At 33.2% G+C, this 18639-nt stretch overlaps 1 protein-coding gene across 2 annotated transcripts in view; it reads left to right on the forward strand.

Annotated features, from left to right (window-relative positions):
• Positions 1-18639, forward strand: part of LOC132756937 (afadin-like) — a 70346-nt gene that overhangs the window by 44426 nt on the left and 7281 nt on the right. For both annotated transcript variants that reach the window (XM_060748075.1, XM_060748076.1), the window contains exons 18-22: positions 8874-8939; positions 12307-12380; positions 13129-13247; positions 14950-15132; positions 16400-18240. In XM_060748075.1, coding sequence (XP_060604058.1) covers positions 8874-8939; positions 12307-12380; positions 13129-13247; positions 14950-15132; positions 16400-18240 — 2283 coding nt within the window. The remainder of the gene's footprint in view (positions 1-8873; positions 8940-12306; positions 12381-13128; positions 13248-14949; positions 15133-16399; positions 18241-18639) is intronic.

Consider the following 18639-nt stretch of genomic DNA (forward strand, 5'->3'; position numbering starts at 1 on the left):
AGTCAGACATGCTGTCTCCTTTGACAGCTCTTGTTATACTATCTAATTGATTAGAATAGGTATATTAAAAAATTGACATGAAATGGGGGTACCTTGTACATTTGTACATTAGTTAGTCTTTTGTTTTGTATAGAGTGTATCATTATCTTGCATGCAATCTGCAGACATAATTAATGTAGCTCTAAGATCGCTGTCAATTTATAATTGCACAAGTCGCACCCTAGAAAGCCAAGGCATGATTATGTACGACTACATTTAAGATTTACATTTACTTCATTTTAAGACACCTTTTGCCTCCTTTTTCTGTGATTCAATCCTCCCTATAATTCAATTCTTGCTTGTTTCTGAATTTTGGACCACAGTGGCAGTAGTGGCCTCTTTTGCCAAAAAGTTAACGCATCGACTTTCAAATCACTTGTCTCTATTAAAGTAGGAATTTCTGATTCTTTCATGTGAGGAAACTAGACAGGTAGCTTATGGGAGGTTGATGGTGTATCTCAGATACTTCACTTCTTGCACAGAGAGGCAGCTAAGCTCTATATCCACTATTGAAAGCTAGAAAGTAGCCATATGACCTTGACTGTGTCAGTTTGATTCAACCCAAATACATTTTCTAGGAATGTCATATTATTTTCTGCTTAAAGTTAGTGATTTACTCTTTAGCAAAAAATTGAATGTTTTCTTGATATAGAGTTTATCTTAATTTAAAAAGTTAGTTTTTTAGAGTGTCCTGTTTAACTTGAATACAAACATTAAATCAGTGCTTGCTACCGTATATGTATTGATTTGAATTACATGTGTATGGAGGTTTTGCTTTACTTAAATTGATCTGTTTGTTTCATTTGGATAACAAGTGTATGTTTTGACTCATTTCTGGAGGAGGTTTCTTAAACAAGCCTCGGCTAGACCAAGTTAATGATTGATCTTGTGTTTTCCTTTTGCTTATATGGTGGTGTCCTTGGGTACGGCTGTACTTAAAAATTGAGTTAATTTGTAATACTTTACTTTCACTGAATTAATTGAAATTGCATGTGTCTATCAAAGTGTAAGTCAGTAGTCAAAGACAATAACATTTAGGTCAGTGGGTCATGTTTATATGTGGCACTATATAAGTAAAGTGGCACATGTTAAGATAACTATGATGTTGGCAGGGATGTTGTAGCCTCAGGGAGTACTCTGGTATTAAAATGGCAAATTCGTTACATCAATTTGATGGAATGTTCCACCATTTGGTTTTTGAAGCTCTTTTATTATTATAAATGGTTATTGCCCTTCTTGTGCTTAGACCCAAATAAAGCAGTGATAGAAAACAAATCTACCCTATTGTGTGTTTAATTAAATAATTTGTCATGCAATAAATTTTGAAGTAGGATTTCGCCTAATTGCTTGGATGAAGCCAAATATGATTTATTTTATAGCTAAATTATTTTGGGGCAAAAGAATACCTGTGGAACTTTCAATTTTATAGCTTAAATGAAATAATAATATTCTCGAGTAGCGTAATTATGTTTGATTGAAAAATGGAAACTTTTTATTCAGTACTGTTAATAGATCTACGAGCCTGTAGTGTACATTATAAGATATACATACATGGTTGCCAGTAGAAGTAACCGTTTTTATTGACTAGTTTACCCGTATGTCATTGATTAGCCGATACAAATTATTTATCTCACTCCGCCATTTAAATTACCGCATTTGGAACAAACTTCAATTGTATTCAATTGTGTTCTCGGCCATTTATGGCAATTTAAACAAAAATTGAAGCAGCAATTGACTTTAATATCAAAACATTTTCTGTGTGGTTTTTCTCTTTTAAATACGTGAGAAGGTTATTTGTATGGGATTTTATAATATATGTTTTAGAATTTAATTAAATTTGTGTTTTAAGTTTTTTAAGGATCATTTTGATTAATTTTTAGTTTTAGTTTTTTGTGGCGTATTTATTTATGGATAGGAATTGTTGAAGTTCATAGCAATTACGGTGGAGTTTAAGTGGTGGAAAGAATTTGGATAATGTGGAATAATAGTTTCTTGAGTGTCATGTCCAAGTGCATACAAATGGGGTAAAGTGCTGTTGAAAGTATCGGTTGAAGTGCTTAACTTGATAAATGGTGTCCCGATATGGTCATTCTAGATTGCAGATCAAACAAGAGGTTTTATGATAAATAGATTTGGGATATGATGAGTATTTTAACAATTGAGAGTGTCTGGATTTATACCAATGATCATACAGTGTTTGATTGTTGAATACCTACCTTTGAATTTGAAAGTTATTTTTTTGTTTTCTGCATTTTGTCTTGATATTGTTTTATTTGTTGTTTGTTTGTTTCAAAGTTAGCATAGTGTTTGTTTATTTGTTTGTTCTTTGTCTGGTTTTTATGCTGATAAGGGTGGTTATTTCAGGAGGTATGTAATGTGTTAAACTATATTCACTTGAATTGAGATAATATAAATGTCTTTTTAATGATTTTGAGGCATAGATGATACAGCAAATGTTTCTGTAGAGACAATTTTAATGGCACTGATGCAGACGAATTTGATGGCAGTTTAATGCAAAAAGCAAGTTTGTAACTGAACAAATGAGGTTAAAAATGGCTTTCTTGTTTCAATACTAGGTCTTGGGGGTCTAAGCAAGCTTTCTGCCAAGTGTCTTAGAAATTATAGTTACATCGAGAGACTTTATTGACATGAGTTTGCTACAGGTTTGGAATGAAAAAAAGCTATTCAAGCAATGTAAGATTTCTTATGAATCAGAGCACTGCAATAGGTGCCACAGTGGGATTTTATCCAATTATTGAAAAATGAATGCTTTAAGTGAATGTAGTGCTATGCTTCAAAGTCTGTCTTGATAGTTCTTGTTTTCTCCTTCAGGTGGTTTGTATCGAGGGGTTGATCATGCTATTTATAGTTATCAAAACGAGCTATTTTTATCTTCGTTAATCAGTTCGTGTTTTAATGTGAACAACTGTAGAAGCAAGCGTGTGTGTTTATCTTTACGTTTTCTTTGTTGATAAATCTTGAGCTAGCTTTACTAATCTTGTAAATTATTTAAACTGGGTTTATATAAGGATACAGTAACTTTCGGTCTCTGCTGATAAAATTATATTTTCCATGCTGAATGTCAACACTGTTGAATTATGAACAAAAGGTGTCCTTATGCTGTCTTAAAAGTTAATGTTTACAGTTAAGTTTGATTTATTGTAATGTGTGTCAAGGGGTTAAAGATTTGTACGATTTTGATTGGATAATAATATAAATGAGAGAAAGTGCTCTTGAGCTGCCTGGAGATCGAGGCATTTTACATGTGTGCATTGATACAATGATATAAGAAAATTACGATGGATCAAATATGTTGACAGTTTTTATCAATCTTAAATTGCACTTGACAAAAATATATATTTTCCCTGCAGAGTAAATTTTTATTCAAGTGAGTAAAACAAAAATGTGCATGCCTTATTGTCAATAATTGTCAGGTAGCAAGGTTGTTGGTTCAAGTTACCTGTGATATTCTGGCATTCAAGTCGGTCCTTAGCATTGCGCTCGTACTATAGTTGTTAATACCAAAAACACATCCTTATATACTAAGAGCTGAATTGCTACTTGGGTGTATTTTTTCTTCAACCTGCCCAGTATTTCAATAGTTATCAACTCTGAATTGACAGATAATACAAAAAAAAAGATATTAATAACATGAAATTAATATTTGTTTTGACATGAAAGTTGTCTAGATTTTTCCTAGATTAGTGTTCTATTTGATGAAGGTTTGGACCAATAACTTGTATACGAAATTTCAGATTTGCACTCACTTTGCTTGAATAACGTTTCTAATTGTGAAAAAAAATAATCCAAATTTTGAAGCGTTGCAATGCTTTTCAATCAAATCAGGCTAAGAATAGAACAAACATATTACTATCAATTTATTTCTTTTTATATATCTTAATTATCCTTTGCATATCTCTGTTTTATTTGCCCCAGCTGATTTATGTAAGAAATTTAAATTTTATGTTTGAAGGCTTTTGACCTCAGTGGAGTTCCTGTGATTATCATTCAAATCGGTATAAATTTAATCGCAAACTTGCTTTTAAAAGGTATTGTCCGCTCTGTAGAATTTCAGTAGGTGGAATACTATAACTATCAAAATTTAATATATTATATATACTATATCTACAATGTTCATTAATGGTTTTTTGTATCTTGTTTAAATCATTTAAGAATTTAGAATTGACCAATTAATGTACTAATTAAGCTTTTGTTTGGTTGTATTTGTTATAATTGCTTGAAGGAGCGAAACAATGGGCTGCGCTTGATAAAGATTTTTTGGCAGCGATTATTTTGATGTTTTTTCACGATAGTGGAATAATTTAGTCCAAACGTCAGGGTTGAATTAGATAATAGTTACTGATATGACAGGCTAATTGATTTTCTAAAGACATTCTTTTGCATTATAATTTTATTTTTTTGACTTTTTGAAATGTTTGTGTGAATGTTTGATTATAGAACACAGAGTGTAAATGTAGATATATGTAGTAAATTAAAAGATTTATGAAGTTTGACTGGTTTAATCCAATTAAATTTTCATTTAACATGTCTGTTTTTGTCAAGTTAACATTTCAAAGATTGGCATAAAAAGTACATAAGGGAAGTCAGTTCAAGAAAATTAAATGCATTTAATATAGCCTTGATGCATGCCTCTGACACACAGCATCATCTGAATGAAATTATAGGTATAAGCCATTCTGCCAGCTAGCTGAGAACATAAGTAATTAACCTTTGCAACCAGTACAGAGCCAGGCCAAGCTTGCACATCTGTGAAGTCTTGTGTTGGCTGGTCAATGTTTGTGTTTTGATATTAAAATCCCTTCAAATTCAAATGTACTGTTCCAAAATCAAATCACAGTAGGTTGCTGTCCTTAAAAAAACAAAAAAAACTAAGTATTCATTTGTTGCAAGATATTGATGTAATATATACTCTGGTGTAACAGGAACAGGTTATGACAAGCTGTCAAATATTTATTTATAGCGGCATAAACTGCCGGGTTATCACCTGGGCTTAATACTCTATCAGGTTACGGTAGCCCCTTATTCTGTGTCCTATGATGCAGAAAGCTGGCACTTTGATGTTCTCCTAAGCTACCTTGATCAGAGTTATTTCTTTTGTTCTTTTTACAGCATAGCTATTTAATCCTGTAAGAATAACAAAGTAACGAACAAAAAAATCCAAGCCAGCTTAAATATGTTGTTGAACACATGTTCGATAACCGTGTTAATTTGGTATCAAATTTTCAGAAATTTTGCCACAATTTCCTCATTGATACGATAAGAACATCATTAGCATGGTGTGAAAGAATTTAGAGAAGATATTGTGGAGTATTTTTTTTTTTTAGGATATATATTACAAAACAAAGGCACCATGATTATACAACTTCTGGTAAACAATGTTTACTTCCATGTATACTAAATTTTGCAATTTTAAGAAAATTTTACAAAGTTGATACTTGATTTTAATACTTTTACACATTTGATTTACTGATCTTTTTCCTGAAAATGATCAAGGTGGTGAAATCTTAAAATTTATTTCCTTGTTTTGCAGAAATTTATTTTCTTTTCCTCTACAAAGTGATAGTTCCAATATAACTTCGAGTTGAATGAGATTTGTATGTACCAGACATTGGCTATTGTAAATCTTGTTGATATTGTATATTAGCATATAAAGAGCCCACTTGATGGCTGAAAGAAGAAATCTGTGTTGGTATTTGTATAACGGTAAACTTAACCTTGTTAACATACGCATTTCTAATGTTTTGTTATCGTCATAAATATCATTATTGTTTTACAGTTGAACAGACGGCATCCGGTCGTTGTTGCTAAAAAAAAAAAAGAACTAAATTTGTGTAACGGTTTTAGTATAAATTATTTGGTTAAGACGCCTTTCTCAAGTGTTCGAATGTTTAAATAAGCCCTATTGATGACCCAATAACTTCCGGTCCATGTACTCCATGTAAATTTGTCTGGTTGCGAGAAATCAATAGAAAAATGTTGAAACTGTCGTCAAAGTTATGTAGCGTAATTTACTCATATAGCTAGCCTACCTGAACTTTGTTCTGTTGTATAGCTCTCGTTCTTAAAAGTGATTTCAATAATCCACGGAGAAGAGGGGAAAAAAAAGGGAAAATCGTTAAGTGTCTTTGGATATAATTTGGGTGAATGTTTGCTTTTTCAGAGGTTTGCTCTTTTGAGATTACATTCTTTTATTGGGTTGTATTGCACTTTGTGAGTTGATTGTCAATATTTATTTGGTGATTTTATTGCAAGAATAGATAGATATTACGTTTATATGTGAATTCTTCTTTTTTTGTGTCTGTGTTTTGTAAATTTATGAAAAGGATTCGACTTTTGTTGTAAGGTTTTACTTTTTGAGGATGTAACAATTGTGGATAATGGGATTCGTATTTTACTTTAAGATTTTTTTTGAGTAGACTATTCATTTTTTTTAAGAAAGAATGCTTTCTTAGTGGAGTTTTGTTTGTTTAATGCTTTGTGTAGGTAGTTTAAATTTTGACATATTTGAATATCAGGGTATTATAAATACTATGTCACATAATAATTGTAGCTGGGGGTTCGAATCCTTCCATGTTACATTATAACTGGGGATTTGAACTCGACTATATCACGTAATACTGGGGTTTTAAACTGTGCTATATCACATAATAGCTGGGGTTTTAAACTCTACTATATCACATGATAGCTGGGGTTTAAAACTGTACTATAATGCATAATAGATGGGGTTTTAAACTGTACTATATCACATAATAGCTGGGGTTTAAAACTGTACAATATCACATAATAGCTGGGGTTTAAAACTGTACTATATCACATAATAGCTTGGGTTGTAAACTGTATTATATCACATAATAGCTGGGGTTTAAAACTGTTCTATATCACATAATAGCTGGGGTTGTAAACTGTACTATATTACATAATAGCTGGGGTTTTAAACTGTACTATATCACATAATAGCTGGGGTTTTAACTGTACTATATCACTTAATAGCTGGGGTTTTAACTGTACTATATCACTTAATAGCTGGGGGTTTTAACTGTACTATATCACTTAATAGCTGGGGTTTTAACTGTACTATATCACATGATAGCTGGGGGTTTTAACTATACTATATCACTAAATAGCTGGGGGTTTTAACTATACTATATCACATAATAGCTGGGGTTTTTAACTGTACTATATCACTTAATAGCTGGGGGTTTTAACTGTACTATATCACTTAATAGCTGGGGTTTTAACTGTACTATATCACTTAATAGCTGGGGTTTTAACTGTACTATATCACTTAATAGCTGGGGGTTTTAACTGTACTATATCACATAAAAGCTGGGGTTTTAAACTGTACTATATCACATTATAGCTAGGGTTTTGAACTGTACTCTATCACTTAATAGCTGGGGGTTTTAACTGTACTATATCATATAACAGCTCAGGGTTTGAACACACTTTATCACATAACAGTTGGGGATTTGAACCCTTCAATATCACATAATAGCTGGGAATTTGAACTATACTATATCACATAATAGCTGGGGTTTGAACATTACAATGTCATTTAATGGCACTGGTGATAAATGGCCTTATGTAAAGGTATTGATCTCTTAACCCTGGGTTTGTGAGGTCAAGCTCTACATGTTTCCTTATGTGGCACCAGTACTGGTTTATGCCAGGAAATGAACCTGAGAGCAATCTTATAATAAGCTGGGAATGCTCCTCACAAACAGTCTGAAATACATAGGTTTTAATTAAGACTGATTTTAAAATTTCTGGAAATATGTTAAATGCTAAAACTGTTGAATACAGAAAATGTGGTAAAAGCGTTTTTGTACCTTTAAATTATTTCACTTCATGGTGTTTTTTCTGCAGAATAATTAAATGTAGTATATGTAATATATTCAAGTTTTGATTTATTATTATGACTTTATGAGTCATAGAAATCCTATTGTGCAGTGCAGTTTTTACATTACGCGTAAATCCATAAATGTTTACCTGTTTAAACATTCATTTAATTTTTCCTCATTGCTGCCATTGCAATCAAAGTGTAATATGTTAAATGTTTTAAGTAGGAGTTAATACTTGGGGGAAAATTGAAACGTCATTGTTTTCTATTGATATTTACGAATTTATGATTTTGTTTATGGTTTATGATTTTGTGTATTATGTAAAACAAAAAAGTTTCTTTGAATAGCTGATAAACAAATAGCAAGGAGTTGAGATTAATTAATGGACTGCCATAATATATTCTGTATGGATATTACTTATATTTGATTGGTAAGTAAAATGAATTGGAATGAATTACGGATTTTGTTTGAATTACTTGTATATTTTGTTGTGCCATATTTAGATAGGTTTATTACTGTGTGATATTTTGAGGAAGCTAAATCATTATATAAATAACACATAGTTTTATATCAGTAAAAATAATTATCCAGGGGAAATTAATGTTACCGAAGGCGTAAGAATAACTCCCATTGGCCTATGAGAAATTAACTTTACAAAAATAGTGAGGGGTAATAATACAAAATATGATTGTTATTATTAAACAATAGCATTTATTGTTTGCCTGAAAATATGTTTTGAAATGAACTGAAAATGTTGATGATGATTTGTTGCGGTATTGAATACAATTTGTACAGTATGCTACTGTCACAGTTCAAATACCATGATAAATGTTTTGTATGATGTATTCAATAAAAATGCAAAATCACATGAATATTACCTCCATTTTGGAGAATTGCAATGTTGTCATTTTCTACCTCTTTTGTGAAGAGTTTACAGGAAGTTGAAGAATGGTATTTAATGTATATTTTCAGGGAGACGGACAGAGGGAGAGAGGGATTTACATTAAGTCTGTTGTACCGGAAGGAGCCGCTGCTATTGTAAGTGATTTAAAATCACAATTATAAAAAGTATGTCCCATACTATCAACTGTAAACCCATTCTTTTATTGTATTAAAGTTATTTCCTACATTAATGGACTTAAATTTAGGGGTTCCTGGCTAACAATAGTAGAATTTAGCTGTGAATTGTAACTGGTATGGCCATTCAGCATGGATATATCATGTATGTTTGGTCACTGGTCTTGTACCCTTTACTGGTAGTCTGTATGGGAAAGCATGATTCGATCAAGAGTTTGATTCCAGGCTGTTTAAATCTTTCGTTACTGGTGGCGAGGACTGACCATCATCCCAACCAGTTCCAGAGGGAATTCCAACGGTTGAAAAGGTTTTGTTATTGAGGTTTGAATGAAGGAATACTTCAATCTGTTTATTTTGTGGTTAAAAAAGTGGAATGTTTTAGATACCAAAGACTAAAATAAAATGGATATCTGTAACAATGAGGATATGATTTGATAAACAGATAGTAGGGTGATAGCTAGACAAAAGTGTTCAGAGAATGAGCGATAAAGATTGTCAGTTTAATCACATGCTTTTGACGGGCCATTATTGCATCATTATTTGTTTTTCCTTTACATTCTCATGAATAATAATAAACTTGTTCCATAATGCCTGTTTTGTTGTGAACAGCAATGCTGTATAGTATATAGTTGTATACCCAGTACCTTTTATATGGCTTCATTTTGAAAGCATGGGGAGAAAACTAAATCTCACATCAATGTCTAAATTAAATCAAACCGTACACAAAAGTGCATGTGAAGATTTGAAATTACCTTTAATCATGTCGGAGATTTGTATTGATTATGCAAATCGCATACTTGATCTCACCTGTCAGTCATTACGTTGAGGTCATGCACTGTCGCACGAGTGAAATTTACATAAAACGTACTACGATTTCCTGTAGTCTCATTCGGTAACGGATATAATTAAATTTTCAAATTTGAATTCAAAAGAATTTCAATTTGGCACGAAAGAAGAAAATCGGCCTTGAGTTTTTGTTACATTTGAAGAGTTGAACATAGAATATGGGATCTAAATAGGGTCTCTGTTATATTGTACTGTGCTTTAAAATTAAGTAATTAAGATTTATATTGCACTTAAGATATGTAACAATCCAGTTATATATTAAACTTCGAGTTAAAGGCCAGATAAATAAATCATATTCATTTCAAGTTTGAAAGTCTTACATTTCACTGTGTATTAAAATTTACTTTCAGTTTCCTTATTTTGATTTTTATTTAAACAGTAGTTTTTACCTGTATTTGTAAGTTTTAGAAAGAAGTAAATTCATTTAAATTTTTGTTACAAAAATTGCATTTTGATAATTCTGATTAAGTATGCAGATAATTGTTGTGGTAAATTTAAATGGTTTTGTGAGTAATTAAGTTTCGAGAAAATGAAATGAAGAAATTTGTCTTCATTTTAACAAATTTTACAAAATAATTGTGTGCATTTTGTTATTGTAATTTATGATACGGCAAGTGGGCGAAATAATATATTTTTCAAGTACAAGTAATTTGCCGCTCGTTATATTGTAAAATTATTCCTGTGTTTCCCTTCAAATGATGTTTATTAAAGAAACAAAAATAACTTTATTCTACAAACGCCTCTTCATTTTATATTTTATACGGTTGAATATGTCTGAAACATTAAGATTTATTAAGCGGAAATGTGTCTATTGTGTGCAAAAAAGATTTGGCTGGATAATTAAGTTTTGAAAACAAGAAACATATTTTAAATATACAAAATTATATATTGTTAATACTTAAGATACAGTGAAACCTGTTTTTAAGTCCATTTCTTAATAATGACTTTATATACATTATAAAATTATCACTAAAGGCCATATTATGTATTATGAATACATATTATAACACAGGTATCTTGACCTTGAACTTATATTTGACTGAAGTGAACTTTGACATTCGCTGATCGCAGGAGGCGTTAAGTACCATGAGTTTCTTATAACATTTATGAGAGTTTAACATATAAAAGAATGTATCAATAGTCCTTTTGTACCATATAACTGACTGCATTCTACTTTAGAGATCATCTGATGATTTTAATTGTGTTTCCCTTATAATGGTTTTTGTGTACAGGTGTTACTGTAGCAATAGCTGGGTGTGAAGATAACATTGCTTTTAAAATTACGGATAAACTTGTTTATAATGTACTTTCTGTGAAATAATTTTTTATAAATGTTTGTTAAAACTGAAAATGGGCTTGTTTACCTATAAAGAATGTATGGAATGCACACATTTTTGTAATCAACATGTAGTTCATGTTCTTGAAAAACAGATTAGGCCACTTTTACCTGACCACAAAACAATGCTGAAAATTGGAAGCAAAACCCCCCTTCTTTTATGAAGAGTATTTCTTGTGTAATATTAATGCTATTTAAAGATTATATCTATAACTGTGTAAATATTGACTCAGAGGAACGACTTTTGTTCAAAAAAGGAATTTCGCTATATGTAATTGAATTTTGTAGCGATAAGTCGATAAATGATTAACATTTTATTGTACGGGTTGTGCACGTTGAGAACGGAGGTTGTTTTGGATGAACTTTATAATTATTGAACTTCAAATTTTGGATACTTAGCTTACAAGAGGAAAAAGGGAATAAGATTAATTTACTAAAAGGGTTTGAGTGAAAGTTTTTGACAGGTGAGATCATGTGATGCAATAGTAATTTAATGATTTGTATTAAATCAGTATGACTTCTATGTTGAAGGTTTTAACATGTGATATTTTGTTGATAACATTCATATAAAGAAGATCAGTCAGTGTTGAATAAGGAAGGCTTAACCAAAATAAGTGAATCATACAGAAGATATTCAATCTATTAATAGTAACACCATCTATATACATGTGTTGTAAATATAGTTATTACAAGTGTTAACAAATATAGGAAGTACAAAAAAGTAATTAAATATTGGTACGGTACAAATTGAATAACACCAGTTATTTGTAACTTTAAAGTCCAGCTTCTCTCCAAAAATAGCATGGGCTATGACTTTTTAGACCTGGTAAAATCTCCACCCTACAGGGAGGACATTATAAGGGTTGTACAATTTTCACTTGTTTGTTAGCCTATATTCCTGTTAATTTTTTTGTTTTTGTGTAAAAATGTATTGAAACCACTGCATTGACCTATTATTTTCAATTTACTCACTTTTTAGAATTGCTTAATTCATTTATACCCATTAAAAGTTGCATTTTATTGCATGCCTTGTTTTTGGTACAGTGTCCAGTGTACATAATTATGTTTACAAAGTGTGATGAAAATTTCAACAATGTTATTTACATGATGTAATTTTCTTATGACAATGTAATTTTCTATTTATAGGATGGGCGACTACAAGCAGGAGATCAGCTGTTAGAAGTAGATGGCAAAAGTCTGGTGGGATTAACTCAAGAAAAGTAAGTTTTGTTATCTCTTATACGTACAAACTATTATCATTATAGAATGTGGCTTCTGAAATGTTTTTAGTTATCGAGTGTCTATATTAGTGTTATCCGTTTGAATACAAGAGGACCTTTTACACTTTTACTCAGTCTGATATACAGCCTCCGTGGTCGAGGGGTTAGAGTCGATGACTTCTAATCCAGTTACCTCTGGAGTGGGTTCGATCCCCGGGAGATGCTTTGGTAGTTTAGCACGGAGGAAGGTAGTCTAGTACTGGTGTAACTCTCCAGGAACGATGGTTAGGAAACTACCCGCCTATATGACTGAAATACTGTTGGGAAAAGGCGTAAAATCAAACAAACAAATAAAACTGTCTGATCAGGCTTAATTTTAACATTTTGGTTAAATTGGCAACAGATTGTTCAGAATCCAAAACACAACATGTTATTGTGACAATAATGTTTAGCCATTAGGTATAAGTATAGTCACAGTTTTGTACATCAAGGTCCTTGTCAGAGATTTTAGATTTTTGTTGAAACAAATTTCAGTGAAACAATCATATACATGAAATACCTTTGATAAATTACATTTAGTATATAAATAAACTTTTTTATTTGTGTTGATGAATATTGTATATATGTTTAATTTACAGCGCTGCAAAAGTTTTCTTCTCTTCTTTGTATATTTTCATTCAGTATGATATACATTTTCATTTATTTATATTTTCAAATGGTATTGTATAATATCATGTTTTATTTACAGAGCGGCTGAGCTTATGACTAGGACTGGTAATACTGTAACATTAAAAGTTGCTAAACAAGGTGCCATCTACCACGGCCTAGCCACACTCCTCAGTCAACCATCACCCATCATGCAACGAGGTTTGTGAACTTTTTCTAGCAAGACTCTGTTATACACTTGTTAGTTATGATTAATAAAATAGATATTAATGTAAAAGTTACAAATTTGAGCCACAAGATTTGTAATTAATGGGTCAATGGTTTTAATCTTTGGGCAAGGCAAAATTTCCCAGTGAGAATTGATCTCGGACCTTGATGCCTTGGTCATATGCTTAGAAATTAGTAATTACTGGTTAGTTATCCAGGACACTGGTTAGTTATCCAGGACACTGGTTAGTTATCCAGGGCACTGGTTAGTTATCCAAGACTCCGCTTAGTTATCCAGGACACCGCTTAGTTATCCAGGACAGCCAGTTAGGTTGACCAACTGCCAAGGTATAACCCATATATGTTGAAATGGGTATAAAAAACTAGACAAAATTATGTCTGAGGTACAAGCATGCAGTTGATGCAACAAACTTGAACCTTGTAAATTAGTGTAAGAATGATAGTTACAGATCTGTTGTAATTTGAAATAATGCATTAACTGAATATAACAGCAGGTGTGACCAGTGTTATCTTGCATGTATGTTTTTGTTGAAGTATCATGCAATAGAAATGTTGTATACCTGAACTTATGTTGTCTGTAGACAGTGTATGACATTAAGATGTTGCATGTATTTGGTACAAACAAAATATACATGATTTGCACTTTACTTGAAACTATGAAATTTTGTGAGTGACAACAACTCAATAGTAACCAAAACACATTTAATGGTTTAGATGTTTCCATGTTTAGTCTAGCAAGTTGTGTTTTTGATGCAAGGAAGACAGTTTGATAAAAGTCTGTCTACAGCATATATTAAAAGTTAAAGATAGCATTTTGCTTTATAATTTTGCAACCTTGTGAATGATTTAAGTAATTGGCCTCTGTGGTCATATAGATAAAGAGTTGCTGTTGATCAGCATTCTACCAGGAACTCCTGATACTCTAGTGTGAGAAAGTTATCCAGTTAGTTTATTAGTTTTTGGAAGGTGGTTGGTTTATTCATGTGCCCACCCGTGCTTGCACATAAAATTTTCATCCAATAAAAAAGCTGGATAGTCAGTGTTGGTTTGATGTTAAACCAACAACAGAAAAACAACAAAGAAAACCCCATCAAACTTAAGTTGATTCATGCAAGTAACTTGCTGTAATAATTACAATGTAACCTTTGCGGATCAGCGCTATGTATAGCAATATACTCATTAAAACAACAGTTACTGTATAACTTCCTCCTTAAGTAAGACTTTCGCTAGAAATGAAACCTATCTAGAGCATCAACTCGGCAACAACCAAAATCGTTGTCTCCCAATAGGTGTTGTTTTACAGAGGTTTTACTGTAGATGTAAGGTCAGCTAAGTTCACCGTATTTAATTGATTATATGATCATGATTATTGTCATTAAACATAACATTCATTCAGATGAATTCATTGTCTTGTCTCGACAGTTGTTGTTAATGTATCTTAATGAATATTTTATCGAAGCATTTTCAGTATCCAAAGTTTTCAAGTTAGTGAGACATTCCAGGGCAGATGTATTGATGTTATTTACTTAACTGAAGCAGATTTGGAAATAAAATAGTTTAAATATTTTTCTGGCCTTTTTGTGTTGCCTAGATCACTTCTCCATTGTCCGTCTGTTCGTCCGTCCCTTGTCCGTCACAAAGCTTGTATTTTAAAAATGTTGCTTTTTTCTTACAGCTTCCCCTCAGAAGACCCCTATGACACCTAGTAAACAGCGCCCTGGCGAGGACGGCCCACCTCCCTACAATGGCATGCCAGAAAATGATCGTAGACCAGGCATGCAGAAAGGTACACTGCCTCGTGATATGAGAGGTCAAGGTCTTCGTGGCCCTGATAGTAGATCTTCTCCAGCTCTCAACAGTATGTATCTGACTGAAAATAACCTCGTTATTTACAAGGGGTTTCTAAAAGGCACTGCACAATAGGATAGTTATAGTGCTTGTTACAGTGGAATATGACAGATATGTTTTTGGCCTATTCAGTTTCATGGTTATTAAGCCTTGGGTTAGGTCACACCTAAACTTTCTTGAGGTAAAGTTTGAGGTCAAGGTATACCATTGAAGCTTACATGAAATTTTCTGATACTGTCATCCACTACACTAGCAATCACTATAACTTACATAACATTATTTCCGAGTATTAAATACTTATCTAGCGATCTCATGTATTGGTTTCAGCTCGCCACAAATCAAGGCGAAAGAGATCGTCTTTTAAGCGAGAGAGACGTAATACATGGCATACAGGCATTGTTCCAGAAATGGTTGAAACAGTCGAGAAGCGGGACAAACTGGTCTCGGTTGAGTACACTATTCCAGGCTACAGGTCGGGACGTAAACTTCCACCCAATTATCAAGCAAGAAAAGAAATAGAAAAGTTAAAAGTTCAGGTCCCTATTAAAGTATTGAAACAGAAAGTGGAAGCCTGTGAATTACGAGATTACCGCGCAAAAGCTGAAAAATTAACACCTAAGGGGGAGTACTTTGGAATGAAGAATTTTCATAGGTCTCTATCACTGGCGAGTTACTTTAGTCGTGGAACCTTATACAGTTACCCACGAAAAACTAGCACACCTTCGTTAATTGAGCTCGTATCTGCTGAGGATGGCGGCGGAGAGGATGATGTTTTTGAAAGTGGTTTAAGTTCAAGTCGATCTGAGCCAGGGACGTGTTACCCCTCGTCAAGCCAGCAGTCAAAAAGCGACTCTGAGCTTATGAGAAGTTGGCTTGCTAGAAAAGATAACAATAATAATAATGATCTGTTGAAATCAAATAAGAAATTGAATGATTGTGAAATGTGTTCAAACAGTAAGTTGTATCTGTGTGCAGTGATGATTGAAAAGTTTACTTAAAAAAATCATTCCATATGGACACCTATTTGCTTTTCATGTAAAATTTGTATTTTCCAGAACAAATTTCTATTTTACTTAAATATGAAACAAAATGTCTTCATATTGTACTTTCTTATATTTGTTTTCATATAAAATGCTTTGCATTAAACTTCTTGGATAAATGGTTTGAACAAGTATTCTTTGTGGAACTGTTTTTATTCAAGAATATTTAAAATCAATGCTTTGGAAATGATGTGAATTTTCATAATTGTAATTTAATATTTTGTAACTTTATTTTAGGTGATCAACCAATGTCTGCTGCTGAAAGGTTACATGTGCAAGCACCTGGTCACCAGGCACCGCATCCGCACGGTCACCACAACAGACGTGGTGATAATCGTGATATGATGGATAAATCAAAATCTATTCCAAACCTTCACATTGACAATTCTTTCGATGGCCGACATGATCCAGGAGTGATGCGGCCAGCACAGAGTGTAAGTGCGTTACAGCGCAATCAGAACCCTGACTATTATAATCAGCCTCATTCACTGGAGGATTCAAGAAGTCACGATTACGAAAATCAACCTATTGACCCAAGAATTAGGGATCAGAATAGAGGATATCCAAATACGAGTCAACAACCATCGCCCAGAACGCAATACAATCGTCCACCTATGCACCAATCACCAGCAAGAACTGCACAGAATTTTGAAAGACCACAATCACAGTTTATTGCTCCTCATGATAGGCCAGAGTTAAGGAACGGACGTCCAAAGTCAGAGGAGATCAGTCAAGAGAGATTGAGAAATTGGCAGGATGGCCAAGGGTCTCCTCATGACAGTTTCGAAAATAGAGTACCTAACTATAGCAATATTAGACCGCAACCTAATTATGCAAATCAAGGTGAGATTAGAAAGATGGACATGGGCAACCAGTCGAAACAGCCAAACTTTTACGAAAATACGTTACCAAGGCAACAAGAACCAACGCCTCCATTCCAGCAGCTAAGGCAACCGGAAGAAGAAAAGTCTAAGCCAATGACAGCACCAAAACCGTCAGTGGCACCAAAACCAAATCAGCCAATGGTACATCCTACAGAGATTCCAAGATCAGACATAGATAACAGACAAACTCAACCTCATTTCTACAACCCACAGCTTAGAGATAAACCAGTGTATCCCCAGGCATCACAGAGTTTTAACACTTCACCCAACTCTCAGAGTCATTACCAAAATACAAGCTTCCATGATGGTCGAGCAGATTTTAGAAATAAGCATTCCCCAGGGGGAAGTGATATGCACAAGAGCCCAAATATGTCAAGTAACATGCACGAAATTCCTCCAGAACTGCCGCCACCACCGTCAATGGATGAATTGCAAGATGAAGAATTACCTCCCCTGCCTCCACCACCAGCTATGGATTACAGACTTGAACAAAAAATACGTGAAGAACAGAACAGACTTTTACAACAGCCTCCCTCTGACCCAAGTTATAGCAATCTTCCTCCACAGAATAGCAGAAATCAGCCATTTTCCACTACATCAATAATGCGTGACCCAAGGTCTGCAACTCAACCTGGGAACCAGTCACTTCCACCCAATTCTGCTGGTTACCAGCCTCCAATGAGTTCTGGGTACCAGCCCCACCATCCGACCGGATATCAGCCTCCACATTCAGCTGGTTTCCAAATTCATCAGCCACAGTCATTGCCAGTACAGTCAGCTGGGTATCAGCCTAACCATGACTACCAAAATATTAACTATCCAAACAGAAGTATGGAGCACAGTCCATCTGCCCAACAGCCACATCAACAACAACAACAAAATTTGTACGAATCATATGATCCAAGAAAAACGCAGTCAAATCTTAGGCCCGCAATTCATACCCAGATCAAAGATCAACGCGAAACAATTTTGTCGCCATGGCAACGTGAGGAGAAAGAAAAGCAACTCAAAGAACAGGAAGAAGGAATGAATCGTATACGCGAGATGGAGATCGCTGAATTGGAGTCTAGACCACATCGGACACCACAAGAGGAAGAACGTTTACGAAAACTAAGACTGGATGCAGAGTTTAATAGGAGATTACAAGAAGTACAGAACAAAGACGAAGACGATGATTCCGACGATGATAGATTTGTAAGTAGGAGTTGCACAACTTAATGCTTGTTTGTACTTTGATAATTATATTAATGTTGAAATTGATGTAGAATTATCAATGCAACTTTTGCGTAGTTAACAAATAATTCATTACAAAACCCGGAAAAATTTATTTGATAGCTATAAAAGTATAAATGAATTACGAGGAATTTTAGAAATAAAGTATGGTGCATTTTTTATTTAATTACAGTAAAATTATACCATTTTAATTACAGTAAAATTATACCATTTACATTGTATATTAAATAGATGAAGAAAAAGGTACTGCAAAATGATAATTAGTTAAACTCTTAACTTACTGAATTTAGACTTGTCCAACTTTTATTATTGTAACTGTCTGTTATCAATTTTAGTTATATGAAGATGAACATTATTTTG

This window comes from Ruditapes philippinarum, unplaced genomic scaffold (assembly GCF_026571515.1).
Source record: "Ruditapes philippinarum isolate M1 unplaced genomic scaffold, ASM2657151v2 ctg1426_1_1_1_1, whole genome shotgun sequence".
Classification (NCBI taxonomy): Eukaryota; Metazoa; Mollusca; class Bivalvia; order Venerida; family Veneridae; genus Ruditapes; species Ruditapes philippinarum.